The sequence below is a fragment of the Pan troglodytes genome, chromosome 13 (assembly GCF_028858775.2).
Source record: "Pan troglodytes isolate AG18354 chromosome 13, NHGRI_mPanTro3-v2.0_pri, whole genome shotgun sequence".
NCBI classification, from domain to species: Eukaryota; Metazoa; Chordata; class Mammalia; order Primates; family Hominidae; genus Pan; species Pan troglodytes.
The window spans coordinates 92318311-92340364 of NC_072411.2; the positions used below are offsets into that span (position 1 = coordinate 92318311).

Sequence of the window (22054 nt, forward strand, 5' to 3'; positions counted from 1 at the left end):
CCCTAGTCTTCAGAGGGACCTAGTCCCTTTAGAAGGGTCTACAGCAAGAATCAGCTGACTTCTTATTGGCTTTCAGAGTTCTTTGGTTTAAGTTAGCAGCACTCATCCTGCTGATTTCAAGCTTCCAAAATACTAACATCTCATGTCTGCCACTGTCTCCTCTTCTGTTCTACTTGTCTTTGTGGGTTTATGCCTTTTCTTATTCACTTATTATAATTTTGAATGGTGTTTTAGGAGGCAGCATGTATTCAATCATGTTTAACTAGAAGTTATGGAGTGTTTTTAAAGATTCTTGGCTCTTATAAGAAAATTCAAGTCAGACAACATAAGTAAGGAATTAAAAATACATGCTGCAATATACTTTATTAAATATAAATAAATGTCAAGAGTTTGCATCTCCACAAATAGTGTTAACACTGAACACCGTTTACAGAAATGCCAAAACCCTTGCAAAGAATGATCACAAGGCTATGCACTGAAGTTAACCAGCAGTGGGAAGACAGCTATGCAGCTGCACAGGAAAGAAGTCATCTTATTAGCTGGCTATACTAACAACTGTGAAGCACTGATTCTTCCGCCACGCTTTAAAGTAAATAAATCCTTAGTTCATTTATTTATATTTACAAACTATAATATTCACCAACTGCCAGTTTTTTAATCACTTCCCCCCCCATGAATTAAAACCTGAGGTTAGAATATTAACAAGATTACCTCTGTATGGTAATTTTCTAAGACAGATGCAATATTTTCTTTTGAAGGAGATTTCAAGGCTAACAAATCTTCCTCTAACATGGCCAACTAAAGGGGAGGTGGAAAAAAAGGAAAGATCTTAGATCCAATAGAAACACAGAAAGCTTTATAAAAATCTCATCTTCTTTTTTAGAATTCTTGACTTTAAATTATGAAGCTGTCTCTTCAGGTGAATCACTGAAAGAAATTTTGACTTAAGTTGAATGAACAGGTATTCCCACACAGCAAATGTAGCCTTCAAAGGAATGGATAAAGATGGAAGAAATTAAGAAGGAGAAATAGAGACTTTTGTTTCTCAGCCTATTGAGTACTTGGAACCAAAGACCTACATATAAATTTTATTTTATTTTTAATTAATTTTAACCAAAATTGCCACAAATTATTAGTGGCTACCACAGACAATGCACAACACTATAATACAGCTTCACTTATTTATCCATCTGATCCCTCACTTAATCTACCCTACACTGAGCCAAACAGGACTTTTTACTGTTCCCAGAGCATAGCTAATGCTTTCTTGCCCCTGTGATTTCATTAAATGTTTCCTTTACCTGACAATACCTTTTCCTGATAATACTCACCTTAAGGCCGGCTGTACTGCAACCTTTATAAAAAAGCTTCTAGTACTTTCTTACAGGTAAGCTCTTCCTCCTTTCAATTCTTTGAGTATTTTCTTTGTATTGTTTTTACACTTACCATACTTTACCTCTGCCAGATGAGAGAGATGGTTATTTATCTTTTGTACCCACTTCTAATCGCATCCCCAAAGTATATTCCTCTTTTTCATATCCTCTACAGCCCTGAGAATTTCTGTCTACTCATTGCAGATACTAGCATTGAACATATTGACAAAGAAAGGGGTTATGCATCAGCTCTCTCGTATCCTAAATTCCACTGTAATCAAGGGTGTCCCTTCCAGACAGGATAATCACATGCCCATGTTTCCTTCCTGTTATAGCTCAAGGGAAGCATGAGACTACTCAATGTGACTGAGGATGCCCACAACACAGAGAAAGATCTGAATCTTTGGCCAAACATGATAGAAAGGCCTTCATAACAGTGTACAGAGACAATCTTCAATTTTGTATGCTTCATACATTTTACAGAATCTGTAACAGTGTGAGAAACAAGACCAAAGCTCATCAACATAAAAATTTCCACAGCCAATTTATAAAGTTTATGAAGAGAATTCTATTAGTGACCAAACAGTACATTTTTATGCTATCCAGCTGTTTTACTTCAATGGCCAAAGAGGACGTGTGAGAATAAATCATCATCATTTGTAAAAAGTCCTTGGGGGACTCACATGATAGTCCAACTGTCAGTATAATCTCTGGCATCCTTACCCAAAACAGAAGAATGTTACAGATATGAGGATAAAAAGGGCCATCCTTTGTAACATAAAAGAGACTCTCAATGAAAAATCTGGCCACCTCTAAAAATATAAAACTGCATTAAAAGTATTAATAATAGTTAAATTTTGAGTGTTTACTATTTGTCAGTTACTGGGCTAAGCATGTAACATAAATTTTCTAATTTAATTTTTATAGCTTTCCTTGCCATATCCTAAAACACCCTTCCCTTAAGATCTGATCAGCTATTCATCTGATGACCATGTGCTTCCTTGAAAGCTGACTTTACCCCACAGATTGAAGGACAGAGTGTGCATTACCTAGGATAGGCCAGTTGGTATATTCTACCTACTCATACGGTTCAGGAATAAGATAAGCCAGTCCAGTCAGAGTGAACCAAGCCAGGTGAAGCAAAATACATCCTAAGTCTCTTGCTGGGAATTCTGAGGCAATACTACCTTGAATTGGGTCTTCTGCCACATGTAACACAAGGAGTTTCAACTACTATGTAATAGTGTCATCTCCATTCTGCAGACGGGAAAATGGGGGGCAAAAGAGGCTAAGTTCCAATTCAGACTTAAACTCAAACTATCTATATATTCTTTTCCACTATGTTATCCTGTGCTGAGAAAATTGGCCACGTTGTTTTTTTTTAAAAAAAAAAAAAGCAAAGATAAGTAACATGTGTTCCTTGTAACAGATGTGTTTTAGAAAAGTCAAATGCGATTACTTTCAATGCACTAGGGAAACTCATAACCAAAAGAAGCCTTCAAAATGTCCTCATAAAATAAAAGGCTATCTTTTTATATATAAATTTAGATTTGTACATATTAGACTTTCTTAAGGTAGGCATGATTTTTTTTTTAAGAGACTCTAATTATTCACTTAAAAATACTCACTGAAGGTGCCAACCCTGAATCCAGGTATCATTATCTCCAGTTTGCATATGAGGAAACAGAATTAGAGAGCTTATGCACTTTCTCCAAGGTAACACAGCTATAAACTAATAGGTCCAGGATTCACACCACGATTTCACCAGAAGTCTGTGGCTCTCAACCACCCATTGTACCTTCCCATGCACTATTTTGTGTTGTTATTCCAACAATACAAAATGCAAACATCTGAAAAAGTACCTTTTCAGAATCTACAAAGTGTGTAGCAATTCCTGCTCTGTACACATCTCTTCCTTTTAGTCTGAATCCTGTTAATGCAAGGAAGTAACCAAGTTTTCCTTGGAGTCGTGGCAAGAAATAACCTCCACCCACATCAGGGAACAGTCCTGTAATTAAATGTAACAAAAAGAGATAATGGTGATTCAAATGAAAAAGATAAATATAACCTTTTTGCCATAGATCACACAAACCATTTCTCTCTGGAGCTTGAATATACATTACAAACATTATTAAACTAAGTACTATACACTGCAATCAACATCACAAAAGACTTGCTATAAACTGTGCTAACTTGGGTATTTTTCAAAACCTTCATGTCTCATTTCTATAGAAGTCAGTAAAGTATTTGATGACACAATGTTTTGTATATTAGAAGTACTCAATGTTACCTAAATTTTCTTACCACTGATTTACTTTTGAAGAATCTCCAAAATAGGTAAAAATTTCAAAAAAAATTTATTTCCAAATCAGCACAGGAAAAAAAAATACATAACCTATGGCCTATTATAGCAAAATTATTACCATTTAAATCATGTCCCAACCTTAAGTCAATTATCTAATATTCAAGATGTTTAAATACTGATGCAATAATCACGAGTCCTACTAAATGAACAGGTTTATACCTAATAAAATCATTTGCATTTACCCTTTTCTTAACCATCAGTATTTAAAAATTATCTACGGGTAACAACTGAAAATAGCATATAAGGCTAGGCGCGGTGGCTCACGCCTGTAATCTCAGCACTTTGGGAGGCCAAGACAGGCAGATCACCTGAGGTCAGGAGTTCAAGACCAGCCTGGCCAACACAGTGAAACCCCGTCTCTACTAAAATTACAAAAATTAGCCGGGCATGGTGGCGCATGCCTGTAATCCCAGCTACTGGTGAGGCTGAGGCAGGAGAATCGCTTGAACCCGAGAGGCAGAGGTTGCAGTGAGCTAATGCCACTGCACTGCAGCCTGGGCAACAGAGCAAGACTCCATCTCAAGTAAAAATAATAATAAAATAAAGAAAATAGCATACATACAAGTAATTACCAGCACACTCCTTTGGGTGTTTAAGATCTTAAACAACTGTGACCCTCTAGTTTTATAATTTATGTATCTCTTCTAAAGTTTCCTTTAATTATGTTGGGATAAAAATGCAAGCACTAAAATTCTCTCCAGTTCTACTTTACAAAAAGGTTCTAGACTTAAAAGAAAAAGCATCATGCTCCTGTAAACAGAAATATCTCTTAGTATCTCAAACTAGCTAGGTCTCAAGTTAAACTCATAACCTCCCCGCGCCAGTCCCACAATCTTCCTCCAGCAACACCTACCTCAATAAAGGGTGCAAGTATCCAGCCTTGACACCTTCTCGCACCATCCCCTTAATCCCCATCAGTGACCACATCTTATTGATTTCCCCTCTGAACTGTTCTCCACACAATAGCCAAAGTGATCTTTTAAAAACACAAATCCTTACCAGAGTCTTGCATCCACTGCTTAAAACCCTCCCATGGCTGCCTATTTCTCCTGGATTAAAACGAACACCTTTATCAAAGTCTTCAAGGCCCCTTACCACTTTTTCCACTACATCCCTTACTACTCACTCCCTATACTCCAGCCACTCTGGTCTTCTTTCAGTTCCCTAACATTCTACACTCATTCCTGCCCCAGAGCCTCAGGAGCATGCTGCCTAAGTGGAAAAACCCTCCATCCTGACAACACGTTCTTCTCTTCCAGGGTACCACATTCTCTCTTTTCTCCCCCTTCCCCCAATTCTGCTTCTTTCCAGTCTCCCTCACAGACACCACCTCCTCTGCTTGACCTCTTGCTCACTGTGCCTAAGCTCCATATTAGGCTACCTCCTCTTTCCTATATACACATTTTCCTTAACTCCTATGACTTTAAATAATATCTATATGCTGATTACTCCCTGCTATGGACTGCATTGTGTCCTTCCAAAAAGTCCTATGTTGAAGCCCTAACCCTCAATGTAACTGCATTTGGAAGCAGGGCCTTTGAAGAGGTAATTAAGTTTAAGTGAGGTCATAAGGGTGGGGTCCTAATCCAACAGGACTGGTGCCCTTATAAGAGGAGGAAGAAACACAGGGATGCATGTGAACAGAGAAAAGGCCACATGAGGACAGAGCAAGAAGGCAGCAGTCTATTAGCCACAGAGAGAGGGCTCAAGAGAACCATCTGCTGACACCTTGATCTCAGCCTTTCAATCTCCAGAACTGTGAGAAAAAAAATTTCTACTGTTTAAGCAACCAAGTTTGTGGTATTTTGTTATGCAGCCCTAAAAGTTTAATACACTGCGAAATCACTCATGCCTTCTCCCGTGAACACTGAACTCTTAGATCTGCCACCTAAACAGAACCACATGGATAATAAGTATCTCACATTTAACATGGCAAAAGTAGAACTACTGATTCACAAACCTCCAACTACACTGCTCCTTCCCTCATCAGCCTCATCCATCAAGTAGCACAAGTTAAATACCTTGGAGTTATTCCTGATTCATCATACCAGCAAGTCAGTTAAGCCCAAAACATGTTTCAAATCTGTTCACTCTTTTCAACTCTATACCTCCAAACTACTCCAAAGCCAAAATCTCTCCAGACTGTGCTGTCCAACAGAACTTTCTACAATGATGAAATCTATAATTTCTGCTGTCCAATAAGACAGCCACTAGCCATATGTAGCTATTAAACACCTGAAATGTAGCTGGTGTGACTGAGGAACTGAATTTGTTTTCTTTAAATTTAATTAATTTATATTAAAATTTTAAAAGCCACTTGTGGCTAGTGGCTATACAGTATTGGACAGTGTAGCTCTAGACTAATGTAATAACCTATTATCCAATCTCACTGCTTCTACTCTGCTACCCCTACAATCCATTATCCTCAAAGCAGCCAGAATCATGGTACTAAAATATAAATATAAACTAGATTATGTCGTTGCCTGCTTTATACTCTTCCACAACTTCCCGTATTTAGGTTTAAATCTTAACTCTTCACCAGAGGCCCCCATGTGCCCTTTTGAGAGCATGTTACATCACTCCTGCCCTCGATTCAGACACAGATTGCCTCCATTTGGTTCCTTTAACAGGCCAAGTTCATTCTTACCTAAGGGTCTTGAGCTAATTTTTCTTAATGCCACAATATTCTGCTCTCAGTTCTTCATGTAGCTGACTCTTGCTATTCACATCTCAGCTTAAAGGACAACTCCTCTGAGAGCATCTTTAATCATCCAATTTAAAGTAGCCATCTGGGAGACTTATACTTTGGACAAGATAGAGTAACAGGAACCAGACTTATCCCCCTACCTGAAACAACTATAAAAACAGACACAATATATGGATCAATAGTGTTTTCAACACACTGAACATCAAGCAATAAAGAAAAGTGGTCTCTGAATATCAGAAAACAAGCAAGGTAAATTCTAGAACAGCTCCAACTTCATGCCTTGAGTGAATTCCCAGGCCCAGCACAGTGCCTCATTTGAGAAGATGAAGCTGAGTCTAGGGAAACCAAGATAGCTAGAATTCCCACAACAGAGTACCAGAGCGGAGAGAGCAGCAGAGAGAAAGCTCTGGAGATCTGCAGGGTGTCTCTTTTAAGTACTTAGCTTAGGAATGGAGAGAGAGAGAGAGAGAGTGTGTGTGTGTGTGTCAAGAAACTACATGATTAGTCAGTTTTCACACTGCCCGAGACTGAGTAATTTATAAAGGAAAGAGGTTTAATTGACTCATAGTTCCAAATGGCTAAGGAGGCCTCAGGAAACTTACGATCATGGCAGAAGGCAAAGCAAGCTTGGACCTTCTCACATGGCAGCAGGAGAAAAAAGAGTGAGGAGCAAAAGGGGAAGAGCCCCTTATAAAACCATCAGCTCTTGTAAGAACTCACTATCATGAGAACAGCAAGGGAGACACTGCGTCCATGATCCAATCAGCTCCTACCAGATCTCTCCCTGGACACATGGGGATTACGGGGATTACAATTCAAGATGAGATTTGGGTGAGGACACAACGCCTAACCATATCACTACATGAGACTAAGGAAAGAATCACAGAAAATGATTATAGAGAACAGTACTGGGAACCCACACAGGACTAAAAACAGCATGTTCCCCACCATCTGGACTAGAAAAACTCATGATTGATGTCATGGGGCACTGTGCAGAACACAAAGCAAGATCTTGCCCCAGTAGTGGGAAATAATTAGCCCTAGTTGGAGCATTGCTCCAATTCTGCAAAAAAAAAAAAAAAAATTAATAATAAATCTTACAACACTTGAAAATATTAAGATGTTTCCCAGGAATTTAAATTCATCTCAGAAGAAATCTCAAAAATACTTAAAAGAATACAAAAATATCCAGCACCCAACAAAGTAAAGTTTACAATATGTACAATTCAATAAAAAATTACCAGCTATCTAAAGATGTAGGAAAATACTAACCATAAAAAGGGGATTTAAAAAAATAAGAACTGACATAAATCTAAGAACCAGCAGACAAAAACATTAACACAGTTATCACAAACATAACCTATATATTCAAGAAGTTAGAGACACAGAAAATTTTTCTTTTTAGAAAAAGAACCAAATCATACTTCTAGAGATGAAAACTGAAATGAATGTATAAGCTGAAAAATACCTGGATGAGATTAAGGGCAGATTAGATCTTGTAGAAGAGAAGATTAATGAATTTAAGGACACAGGAACAGAAACTATCTAAAATGAAAGAGAGAAAAAAAATGTTTTTAATGAATGAAGCATAAGTGAGCCTTATAGAAGTATGACCAGAATTCCTGAAAACGGAATGGGTGGAAAAAAAGTATTTGTAGAAATAATGGCAGAAAATTTTCCAAATTTGACAGAAGTTATAAACCTAAGTAGCTCAATAACCACAAGCATTAGAAATATGAAGAGCACCAAAGCACATCATAATCAAATAGCTTGAAACATGTGATCAAGAGAAAATCTTAAGAGCAGCCAAAGAAAATAAAAAGACACAGGAACAAAAATAAGGAAGAGAGAAGACTTTCTGTAGGAAATTAAATGAAACGACAGTGTAGTAACATCTTTAAATTACTGAAATTAAAAACCAGAGTAGAATCAAATTCCATACCCACATCTCATACAAGTGAACTCAGGTTTCACCTGAGGAAATGAAAGAAGAGCAAACAAAATCTAAAATAAGCAGAAGAAAGGAGGAATGAATACTAGAGCAGAAATCAGCAAAATAAAAAATAAATGAAAACAAAAATCTGTTTAAGATCAATAAAATTAATAAACCTCTAACTAGATTGATCAGGAAAAAAAAAGAGAAGACACAATGACCAATATCAAGAATAAGAGAGCCAGAAATCACTAAGGAGTCTACAGATATTAAAAAGATAATAGGGGAATATTATTGTCTTAGTCCATTTTATGTTGCTATGACAGAATACCACAGACTGGGGTAATTTAGAAAAAAAATTATTTCTCACAGTTCTGGAGGCTGGGAAGTCCAATATCATAGTGCCAACATCACACGAGGGCCTTCTTGGTGCATCAACCCACGGCAAAAGGCAAGGGTGAGACAGGACAAGAGAGCAGAAGGAAAGGGGGCTGAAGTCATCCCTGTATCAGGAACTAACCTGCAAAAACTGGAAGAGCCCCCATGAACCACTCACCTCTTAGTGGTACCAACTCTCAACACTGCTGAGTTGGGAATTAAGTTTCCAACACGTGAACTTCAGGCGACACATACAAAAAAGCAATTATGAACAACTTTATGCTAACAAATTGACAAATTTCTTGAAAGGCCCTGATATGGTTTGGCTCTGTGTCCCCATTCAAATCTCATGTTGAATTGTAATCCCCAGTGTCGAATGAGGGGCCTGGTGGAAGGTGATCGGGTCATGGGGGCAGATTTCCCCCTTGCTGTTCTAATAATAATGAGTGAGTTCTCATGATATCTGGTTGTTTTAAAGTGTGCAGTACTTCTCCCTTCACTCTCCTGCCAGCCACATGAAGATGCACTTGCTTCCCCTTCATCTTTGGCCACGATTGTAAATTTCTGGAGACCTCCCCAATCATGCTTCCTGTACAGCCTGTGGAACTGTGAGCCAATTAAACCTCTTTTCTTCATAAATTACCCAGTCTCAGGTAGTTCTTTATAGCAATGTGAGAATGGACTAATACAGCAAACCGGTACCAGAGAAGTAGGGCATTGCTATAAAGATACTTGGAAATGTAGAAGTGACTTGGGAACTAGGCAACGAGCAGAGATTGGAATAGGTTGCCTCTTTACTCTGCTAATTGTTTTCTTTGCTGTGATTCTAGAAGCGTTTTACATAATGTAATTCTATTTGTCTATGCACAGACCTTGGGAGCCACCCCTTGCATCACTGTAGCCTGGATGTTGGATGGATTCAACAACATTTGTATATACGACAACAATTGTATATTTTTGTTTTTGTTGCCTGAGCTTTTGGCATCAAAGCCAAAAAATTATTGACCAGATTAATGTCACGTCATTTTCCCATATGTTTTCTTCTAGTGGTTTTGCAGTTTCAGGTTGTATGACTACATCTTTAATCCATTTGAGGTTTTTTTCTAAAATATAATATGAGGTATGGGTCTAATTTCATTTTTCTGCATATGGATATCCAGTTTTTCTGACATCATTTATTGAAGAGACTGTCCTTTCACCATTATGTATTCTTGGCATCTTTCTTGAAAATCACTTAACTGCAAATATATGGATTTGTCTCTGGGCTTGCTATTCTTTTCCAGTGGTCTACGTATTCATTTTTATTCCAGTACTATGCTGTTTTGATTACTAAAACTTTGCAATAGTGTTTGAAGTCAGTACAAAGCCTCTAGCTTTGTTCTTTTTGCTTAAGATTATCTTGGCTATTTGCAGTCTTCTTTGGTTCCATATGAATTTTAGAATTGTTTTTTCTATTTTTTTGAAAACTGACATTGGGATTTTGATAGGGATTACACTGAATCTGTAGATCACTTTGGGTAGTAAGAACATTTTAAAAATATTCTTCCAATCCATGAACATGTAATATCTTTTTTATTTATTTGTGTCTTCTTCAATTTTTTTCATCAAAGTTTTGTAGTTTTCAGTATACAGATGTGTGTGCGTGCGTGTGTGTGTGTGTGTGTGTGTGTGTGTGTGTGTGTGTGTGTGTGTCTGTCTGTCTGTCTGTCTGTCTGACTGACATGGTCTGGCTCTATTGCCCAGGCTACAGTGCAGTGGCATGATCTCAGCTCACTGCAGCCTCTACTTTCAGGGCTCAAGCCATCCTTTTATCTCCACCTCCTGAGCAGCTGGAACCACAGGCACATGCCACCATACAGATTCGCCATACAGATTTTACCTACTTGGTTAAATTTATTTCTAACTATTTTATTCTTTTTGATGCTTTTGTAAATGAAATTTTCTTATTTTTCAAATAGTTTGTTGTTAGTGTATAGAAATGCTGATTTTTATGTGTTGATTTTATATCCTACAGCTTTACTGTATTTATTAGTTCAGTTTTTTGTTGGAGCTGTTGGAGTTTTCCATATATATATAAGAGCATGTCATCAGCAGTGACAGTTTCACCTCTGCTTTTCCTGTTTGGATGCCTTTTATTTCTTTCTCTTGCCTAATTGCTCTGGCAAGGACTTTCAATACAGTATTGAACAGAAATGATGAGAGCAGGCATCATTGTCTTGTTCCTTATCTTAAATGAAAAATATATACCTTAACATCAAACTTAATTGGTAGAAGACTAAATGCTTTCCCCTAAAATCAGGAACAAGGAAAAAATGTCCACTCTCACCACTTCTATTCAACATTGTATTGGAAGTTCTATTCTACGCAATAGGGCAAGAGAAAGAAATAAAAGGTATCCAGATTAGAAAAAGGAAAGGAAAAAGTAAAACTGCTCTTACTTGTAAATGACATAATTGTCTCTTTAGGAATTCCAGTACAGTAGAATCGAATTCTATTCAATTCTAAAGCAACTAAAACTAATAAGTGAGTTTAGCAAGTCTGCATGATAAAGGTAAATACAAAAATCAACTGTATTTCTTTAGACTGGTAACTAACAATTAGAACTGAAAGTTTTTTCAAAAATATCATTAATATGAAATACTTATGGATAAATATGACAAAAGATAAGACCTATAAACTGAAAACTAAAAATCCATGCTGAGAGAAATTAAAGACCACTTACATAAATGAAGAATTATATCTTGCCCACAGGTCTGAAAAGACTCGATAGTGTTAAGATGTCAATTCTCTCTAAATTCATCTGCAGGCTTTTTTGTTGAAATCGACAAGTAACTCTAAAATACATATGGAAAGATAAAGAACCTATATAGCCAAAGCAACTTGGTAAGATACAAAGAACAAAGGTGGAACATTGTCACTACCTGATTTTAAGACTTACTATAAAGCAACACTAACCAAGACAACATGGTGTTGGCACCATGATTGACATCTATAGACAACTATAACAAAGCTACACAGGCAATTCAGTAGCAAAACAATACCCTTTCAACAGTTGGTACTGGAATGATTGTATTTCCATATACAAAATAAACTTTGACTTATATAGGTGATCCACACCCCTCACCATATACAAAAATTAACTCAGAAGTGTCATATGATAGTTTTGATCACAACTCAAAACTGCACAGATCTAAAGGCAAAAATATATTCCCTTAATGATATTTTATCTATAGTGTTAATGTTTTATTTATAGTGTGTTAATGTCTCCTTTAATGTTCTCAGTTTTGTGTTTTCAGATATAATCATTGAGCTAATATAGACTTCAAAGTATCTTCCTATTTAATTTCTTTTTTAAAATCCTTTCATTGTTGCATCTCACACAAGAGTCCATCAATTCCTTCAACAACAGTAAACTCTGAAACATATCAAAAGAAGATGATGCTAAAAGTAATTATAAAAAAAATTCTGGTTGTTTACCTATTGCAGTTTCTGGCATAGCAAAAAGACACTTTTCTGTAGCCACTCGAAATTGCCCATGGACTGAGAGACCAACTCCCTAGAGAAAAAAGGCAAAAAAAGAGGCGGGGGGGAATTAAACATATTGTTAAAAAACAAGCAAATTCACACACTTACAAAATTACAAAGCAAGTAAATTATCTTTATACTCCACAGGAACTTGCTTCAGGGAATAGGTTGTCCCCACCTCTTTCAATTAACTTTGAATTCCACAAACAGCACATGACTATATTCCCCTTTATTAAACATTTACACATAAAGTCTGATCACACCCCCATTCTTGTCTGGTCATTCTCTTCCTCCACAGAGACACATAGCTATTATCAATTTGGTAAGTAACCTACGATTTTTTTCCCTATGTATTTCTTATATATGAACAAATGTGTCTATCTGATATATATTTTATATATAAGAATATATACAACTATACATATATAAAATTCACACTCTATTCCATGGCCTGCAAGGCTCTCTATCACCTGGCCTAGCCGACCTCTTTGACTTTATCTCCCATCACTCTTCCCGCACTCGTTCCACTAGCCATGGGGGCTTCATGCCATTCCTCCAAAATTTTAAGCTTTTACAATTTCAATTAATCATAAAACTTCTAAGGTAAGAAGAAAAACTACTAGATAAGGCCACTGCCTGCTCAATCACTGCTTTTTCTCTAAGGGAATCTGCTCTGCCCAGAGACTCTCTTTTTTTCCTTTCCCCAGGAAGGGCTGAACTAGGGATTGGCAATGGACCCAAGGGCAGCCAATGGAGACTAACCAGAATTCAGAGGCCTGGGGAGCAAAGAGGCAGGGGTGAATTAGATGAGGTTCTTCTTACTCTTAGGTACTTAAAACTAAAACACAGTGCACAGTTGTCAGTCGATGACAGGCAGTGAAGCTTAAAGGTCATCTGACATTTGAGCTAAAGATGACAATGACAGCCAAGTAAAAGCTGGTTTTATATGCAGTAGAGACAAAAAAAAGAAAGAAAAGAAAAAAAAACCCTGAGAATGCTGCAGTCTGTACAAGACAGAAAACAAAACAAACACATAAAAAGAAGCAGAGATAGAAAAATAAACACACAACTTAAATTTGCCTCAAGCCCACACCTGCAGTCCAATTTTCAGGAACATAAGCAATGCCTAAGGTCCCTGAACTTGTCTAATAACTGCCCCATTCTCTTTTGTGGATCTTTTTGAGTGAGTCTCTGTTCTTTCCAATTAAAATGTCTCTTCACCACATTTTCAGTTAGAACTAGACCTAGATCCTGCCATCAGCATCACACAACGTAAGTCTTTGGGCCCCCAGTATATATTCACTGCAATACTGTTCTGTGCTTTTCCTCCCAACACAACCTCCTAACACTGCTGTCCCTGACTAGCCATTCCCATCACATCTTCTGGAATCTTCATTCCTTTACAAAGGAACAACCTAACAGACCAAATTCTCTACAGAGGGCCCTCTCCACCTCCTGAACTCTATGGAAAAAGAAACTTAAAAACCCCATATTACTTCACATAGAAGCTACAGATCCATGCGGGGTAACTGATTCATTGATTCCATTTGTTATCTTATATTACATAGAGTATGTTTTATTTTAGCATTGGCTGATAATAGTGAATTAAAGAAAAGACATCAAGATTTGAGTAAAAAGTTATTAATGAAAAACTATCAGAATAAGAGACCACTGACATAAGAATCATTAAGAGCCAATTTTAAAGCCTTTCAATAAAGATGAAGGTTCAGAATAGTCAAGCCACTTCACTTGAAGATACTAGGAATACGCTGAACCATTTCGAATGGGGTATAAAACCCTAATGGCAGATTCGTAACTAATTTTTCTATCTTACATCAAAGAATCTATTATAGGTTACTTGTAAGCAGCCCTCTTAACTTCTGAAATTTGATTTTACATTTTATTTAACCATTAATCTTAGCTGATACTCCTTTGCTAGACTAAAAAGGCTCCAAAGTCTTCAAGTTTTATTGTATTAGCTAATTTTATACAGATTCATTCTCCAAATATAATACTTTATTCCAATTCCAACTCTCCTCAAATCTCTCCCCCAAACCTACCAAACCCAGTAGTCAAATCTCATTTTTCACCAAGCTGAACACTAGCTAAATAGCTCAGTAATATTTGACAGTTCCTCATTCCTACTTTATGAAATGCTTTACTGGGCTTTGAGGCACCATACATTCCTGCTTTAAAATCTAACTCATTAGTTACTCTTTCATTTCTCCCTGATATCAAAGTGTTGACCTGCCACAATAATTAGATGTCATCCTTCTACTCCACTTCACTCTACCCCACTATACTCTGTCCTGTCTACATGCATTCCCTAGGAGATGTCTTCCAGCCCTAGGATTTTAAGCACCACCTAAAACACTAATAAATTATTTCCCCATCCCTGATTTCTCTACTCAGCTATTTAACGTCTCGTCTTGAATGTCTAATAAGTATCTCAACCTTCACACATCAAAAGTAAATCTCTTGATTTCTCCTTAAGTGTGCTCCTCTCTCTGTCTTCATCTCAGTAAACAGCATCACAATTCACCCAGCTGCTCAGGCCAAACATCTCAGCATTACCTTCTTTCCTTTCTACCCCACAATGTAATCTATGAACTATCCTGAGAGCTCTAACTTAAAAATATATCCCGGACTGGGCCACTTTTCACCATCTACACTATTACAACCCTACTTGAAGCCTTTATCCTCTCTTGCCCAGGCTGGTGTATCTTGCTTCTATTCTATTCTTGCCACAATCTATCATCTCTATACCAGTCAAAGCACGCTTATTAAAATGTAAAACATATCACGTCATTCTCCCGCCCAGAAGTCTCCAGTGACTTCCCTTCACACTAAAATATTATCATGGCTGATATGGTCCCATATGATTTGGTCCCCTTCTACCTTCCTGATTTTATAGTCTACCATTCCCCACTTTCTCACTTCCCCTCCAGTAAGCCACACGGGCTTTCTTTCTTTTTTCTTTCTTTTCTTTTTAAAAACTCTCTTGATGTATAATATCCACTTAAAGGTACACAAACAGTAACAAATAGTAAGTTCGCAAGCATATAGTTTCAATGAATTATCCCCAAATGAACACACCCATGTAACCAAAACCCAGATAAAAACTATCAGAAATTGTGCTATGCACTCTGTCAGTCACTACACCCTCCATCCCTCAAGTAGCTACTATCTTGACCTCTAACAAAGGATTAGAGTGTTTTCTGGTTTATCTAGATATAAATAGAATCACAGAATATATATTACTATCTTACTTCTTTCAGTCAACATTATGTTTGTGAGATTTTATGTTCTTGCATATAGCAGTAATTTGTTCTTTTTCATTGTATAGCACTGTATGAATAAACAATTTGTTAATCCATTCTAATATAAATGGCTATTTGGATTGTCTCCAGTTTTTGGCTATTTCAAGTAACAATTCAGTGGCCATTCTTCTGCATATGTTTTGGTGCAAAAGTGCACACATTTTGGTCAGATATATACCAGGGAGTAAAAGTGTCAGGTCAAAGGGTATTAATCAGCCAGGTACAGTGGCTCACGTCATGCCTGTAATCCCAGCACTTTGGGAGGCTGAGGTGGGCGGGTCACCTGAGATCAGGAGTTCGAGATCAGCCTAGCCAACACGGTGAAACCCTGTCTCTACTAAAACAACAAAAATTAGCCGGGCATGGTGTCATGCGCCTGTAATCCTAGCTAGTCGGGAGGCTGAGGCAGGAGAATTGCTTGAACCTGGGAGGTGGAGGTTGCAGTGAGTCAAGATTGTGCCACTGCACTCCAGCCAGGAGGACAGAGCAAGACTCCGTCTCAAAAAAAAAAAAAAAAAAAAAAAGTATTGACTCATTCAACTTTAAAATATATCAAAACAATTTTCCTAAGTGGTAGTACCAATTTCTGCTCCACTAGCTGTATATGAGTTTGCTGTTTCTACATCCTCACCAACACTTCAAGAGGTCTTTCACATTTTAGCCATTCTAATGACTATATGTTAGTATTTCACTGAAGTTTTAATTTGCATATCCTTGATGATTAATGCAGTTGAGAGCTTTTTCAGGTTTATTAGCTATCTGGGTATCCTCTTTGTGAAATGTCTGTTCTAATATTTGCTGTGAAACGTCTGTTCCAATCTTTTGCTCTTTTTTTTTTTTTTAAACTGGATTTTTGAATTGGTAGAATTCTCTATATATTCTAGACAGGATTCCCTTATCAGATGTATACCAAATATGTTTTCAGTCTGTGGCTTGCCTTTTCACTGTTTCAAGGATGTCTTGGAATGAATAGAAGTTCTCATTCTTAACACATTACAATTTATTCATTTTGCTTATGGTACATTTAGTGTATTATTTAAGTAATCCCTCCCTAACCCCTGGGACTGAAATTTTCTTCATAAAAAGGTTTTTAAAGACTTACTTTCATTAACAGTTATGGATTATAATTTGTCCATTTCATCAAAATTTTGAAATATATGACCATAAAGTTGTACATAACATCCTCTTGTAATCTTTTTAATGGCTATGGGTTTTATAGGGATGTGCTATTTTTCATTTCCGTATTTGTAACATACTTTGCTTTTATCTTTGTCTTTACCAACTTATCACTAAGGATTTATCAGTTTTAATAGTCTATAAAAATAATTTTCAGCTTTGATATTTACTGTTTATTGATTTTAAATCTTTTTTTTTTTGTATTTTGATCATTTCATTGTGATGTCATATAAGGTTACTGCTTATGTTCCAAACATTTGGGATTTCCCTATTATCTTTCCATTACAGATTGCAACCTTAATTCCACTGGGGACAGATAATGTATTCTGTAAGATTAATCCTTTAAAATATATTAAGATGAATTCCAAGGCCTATTTTGGCAAGTGTTTCATACACACATGAAATGAACGTGAATTCTGCAGTCGCTGAGTGCATGTTCATTAGGTCAAGCTTATTAAACAATTTTCATTCAAATAATGTGTGTGCATATAAAATATGTGCATGAAAATATACGTACTCAGTATGTCTCTGTTTTATCTGTTACTGAAAGAAATATGTTCGAATATTTCTTATGATTGTGGTTCTATTTCCCCTTTTAGAGCTTTCCACTTGTTTGCAAGATTAGTCATTTTTACTTATTTATTTATTTTGAGCCAGAGTCTCACCCTGTCACCCAGGCTGAAGTGCAGTGGCGTGACCTTTACTCACTGCAACCTCAGTCTCCTGGGCTCAAGTGATTCTCCTGCCTCGGCCTCCGGAGTAGCTGGAACTACAGATGTGCACTGCCACACCCAGCTAATTTTGGTATTTTTAGTAGAGATGGGATTTCACCATGTTGGCCAGGCTGGTCTCAAACTCCAGGCCTCAGGTGACACGCCCGCCTCGGCCTCCCAGAGTGCCGGGATTACAGCCATGAGCCACCGCACCTGGCCACAAAATAAGCCATTTTTATTTTTAATTAATTTATATTTTTGAGACAGAGTCCTGCTTTGTTGCCCAGGCTGCAGTGCAGTGGCACAATATCAGCTCACTGCAACCTCCGCCTCCTGGGTTCAAGCAATTTTCCTGCCTCAGCCTCCTGAGCAGCTGGGACTTCAGGCGCCCACCACCACACCAGGCTAGTTTTTGTTTTTTTTAGTAGAGATGGGGTTTCACCATGTTGGCCAGGCTGGTCTCAAACTCCTGACCTCAAGTGACCCAAATGCCTCGGCCTCCCAAAATGCTGGGATTACAGGCAGGAGCCACTGTACCTGGCCAAGATTAGTCATTTTTATTTTTATTATTTTTATTTTTTATTTTTAGAAGACCAATTCTGTCCACAGTGTATGAATGTTCTAGGTGAAGCTGGGGTGATGGGGAGAGTGAGGTGAAGACAACATCTACAAATCTCATGACTTTTTGTTGTTGTTTCATTTTTTGGAGACAGAATCTCTGTCACCTAGGCTGGAGCACAGTGGCGTGACCTTGGCTCATTGCAACTTCTGTGTCCTGGGTTCAAGCAATTCTCCTGCCTCAGCCTCCTGAGTAGCTGGGATTACAGGCGCATGCCCTGCTAATTTTTGTATTTTTAGTAGAGATGGAGTTTCACCATGTTGGTCAGGCTTGTCTTGAATGCCTGACCTTAGGTTATTCATCCACCTCGGCCTCCCAAAGTGCTGAGATTACAGGCATGAGTCACCACACCCTGCCAAGATTAGTCATTTTTAAATGTTTGAAAATATCATACCAGTAGAGTTATTTCAGATAGGCAAAGGTTTGTTCCTATGGTTTCTCCATTTTAGTGCTAGTGCCATATTGTTCACTATGGAACTCATTAAGTAATTCAGCTTCATATTTAGTTATAAACCGAGGCTTTTAGACAAGTATTTATAAAGTATCTTTCTGCAGTTGAGTACAGTCAATAATCAGTGATATTAAAATGGTAAAAAGCTGAAAAAAGTTTGAAACAGATTGAGCTAAGCCATATCTTCTAAAGAAGCAAAAATGGAAATTTAGGGCTTGCCAAGTTGGGCCACTAAGGGGACCTCAGGAACTAGGATAGCCTAGATTCAAGCCATCATTCTAGGATGACCTCGAATTAAGTCCAGCTTCAAATTCTCTGAAGTCCTGACTAGACTGAGATGATCTGGGACTGCTAGTGTCCTTAGCCTGAACACCTACCAGAAACAAAGGTCCATCTTCTTTGGAGAGAGAATATCATCCTAGGACTCAAAAATATCTGCATTTTAAATACTCAATTAGAAATAACTCAGAAATAATCAGACATATGAGAAAAGACCACAACTAAAGGCACAATAGATACAGACTCACAGGACATTAAAATTTAAATGTACTATCTAACCATTCTACAATTATGGTATGTCCTACCTCAAATAAAGGTTTTTGCCATAAAACGTACGTCATTGGATATTTAAAAAGTTATACCACTTTCCTTTAGTTAGTGTGGTACGCTATCTTAACCCTTCTGTGCCTCATATTTATGGTGTCCCGAGCACTCTGACATTCACTGTTTTTTAACTGCGTTATTATTAAACAATCATCTTCACATAGTAATATAATCTACTATAAACAATGTTAATATGGACAAGCATAACATTTGAACAAAAATGGAAAAAGTATGTGAATGTAGTCAAACTCCTACTCTGTCACTGTAAAAATGACTTCCTATTTAAGTTTTTGGCATCCCTAAAGGCAAAATTTAGGCAACCTAAGACTTTACTTTTTAATTAAGAAACCTAGCTAGATGAGTTTTCAGACTGTTCCAATAGGAGAAAAAAGCTGACACAGCTCTGTTTTTGGCTTTAAAAGAACATCTCATTATAATTACTTTAAAAGGACAATTAAATCCATTCAAACATATAAATACGTTAATCTGCAACTAGGAATCAGCACTCGCTCCCATATTTCCAGATATTACTATTCTAGACAAAAAGCAATTTTTTTTAACTGCTCCTTGTGGAGCAGGGCTAACCCATAGGCAGCGTGCCCAGAGTAGCCCAATATTAATTTTCAAAGACTGATAATTATAAAGATATTTAAAGTAACCAGAACAGCATGGTACTGGTACCAAAAGAGGTATATAGACCAATGGAACAGGACAGAGCCCTCAGAAATAACACCACATATCTAAAACCATCTAATTTTCGAGAAACCTGACAAAAACAAGCAATGGGGAAAGGACTCCCTATTTAATAAATGGTGCTGGGAAAACTGGTTAGCCATGTGCAGAAAACAGAAACTGGACCGCTCTCCTTACACCTTATACAAAAATTAACTTAAGATGGATTAAAGACTTAAACGTAAGACCTAAAACCATAAAAACCCTAGAAGAAAATCTAGGCAATACCATTCAGGACATAGGCATTGGCAAAGACTTCATGACTAAAACAGCAAAAGCAATGCCAACAAAAGCCAAAATTGACAAATGGGATCTAATCAAACTAAAGAGCTTCTGCACAGCAAAAGAAACTGTCATCAACGTGAACAGGCAACCTATGGAATGAGAGAAAATTTTTGCAAGCTATCCATCTGACAAAGGTCTAATATCCAGAATCTACAAGGAATTGAAACAAATTTACAAGAAAAAAAAATCAAAAAGTGGGTGAAGGATATGAACAGACTCTTCTCAAAAGAAGACATTTATGCAGTCAACAAACATATGAAAAAAAGCTCATCATAACTGGTCATTAGAGAAATACAAATCAAAACCACAATGAGATACCATCTCACACCAGTTAGTATGGTGATTATTAAGAAGTCAGGAAACAACAGCTGCTGGCAAGGCAGTGGAAAAATGGGAATGCTTTACACTGCTGGTGGGAGTGTAAATTAGTTCAACCATTGTGGAAGACAGTTTGGTGATTTCTCAAGGATCTAGAACCAGAAACCTCATTTGACCCAGCAATCCCATTACTGGGTATATACCCAAAGGATTATAAATCATTCTACTATGAAGACACATGCACACATATGTTTACTGCAGCACTGTTCACAATAGCAAAGAGTTGGAACCAACCCAGATGCACATCAATGACAGACTAAATAAAGAAAATGTGGCACATACACACCATGGAATACTATGCAGCCATAAAAAAACAATGAGTTCATGTCCTTTGCAGGGACATGGATGAAGCTGGAAGCCATCATTCTCAGCAAACTAACACAGGTACCGAAAACCAAACGTATGTTCTCATAAGTGGGAGTTGAACAATGAGAACACATGGACACAGGGAGGGGAACATCACACACCGGGGCCTGTCGGGAGGTGAGGAGCAAGGGGAGGCAGAGCATTAGGACAAATACCTAATACATGCGGGGCTTAAAACCTAGATGACGGGTTGACAGGTGCAGCATATCACCATGGCACATGTATACCTGCACGTTCTGCACATGTATCCCAGAGTTTAAAGTAAAATAAAATTTAAAAAAATGTACTAGTAAAAATAAATTTAGTTATTACACCTTTTTTAAAAAAAAAAGATATTTAAGGTTATTTTAAGGCATAGTTAACCACCCATGATTTATATTAATGGCAAGATTAATCCCTCAACGCATAAACACAAACACATGTAAACAATTCAACTTGGTGCTCAAAAAGTAAATATTCCAAAGTAAACAGTTGATAACCACAGTAAAGAAGACAAAAAACTCAGAAAGATACACAATGGGGTGATGTGACTGATGTTTACACAAAAAGTCATGGATTTAAATCTAACCAGGGAGAATGAGTAAGCTCCTGCCCAGAATAAACACTGCATCACAGTATTAGAGAGTATGTGATAGCCTATCGCTATCACTCAGGATAAATGGTGCTTTGAAATAGCACCATTTCAATTTCTTTTGTTAGAAATTCAAGTAGATTTGTCATCGCACATGCTTTCACTATGGCATAAAAGTTACTATTATGACTATTAAATAAGTTTCTTAATGTATCTCTGGGACCACATACATTAGATTAACAGAACAGCAGGCTGCAAAGTAAAAACAAAGACTTTTTACTATGTTTCTCATATTAACGGGCTCATATTGCATCTTAATATGTATATTGATTATATAATAATGTATTTTAATGGACTAACACATAGAGATTAGCACCAAACAGGTTTTTTTTACCCTGCTATTGGGTATGTATAATTCATGTTATTTTTAGACAAAAATGATATTCAACAACAAATAATTGAGAGAAAATATTTAACTTATTTACATATTATTATTAATTATTTACCATTCTAGGAGGTCCAGCTCAAAATTAAATTCATCTCCCTTCACTCTCCCCAG

The 22054-nt window shown here is 37.1% G+C and overlaps 1 protein-coding gene across 5 annotated transcripts in view; it reads right to left on the reverse strand.

Annotated features, from left to right (window-relative positions):
• The window catches only part of HIBCH (3-hydroxyisobutyryl-CoA hydrolase), a 140757-nt gene that overhangs the window by 44290 nt on the left and 74413 nt on the right, over positions 1 to 22054 (reverse strand). For all 5 annotated transcript variants that reach the window (XM_054680006.2, XM_054680007.2, XM_063791359.1 and 2 more), the window contains exons 7-9: positions 12234 to 12312; positions 3236 to 3381; positions 712 to 798 (exon numbers count right to left, since the gene is read on the reverse strand). In XM_054680006.2, the coding sequence (XP_054535981.1) occupies positions 712 to 798; positions 3236 to 3381; positions 12234 to 12312 (312 nt within the window). The remainder of the gene's footprint in view (positions 1 to 711; positions 799 to 3235; positions 3382 to 12233; positions 12313 to 22054) is intronic.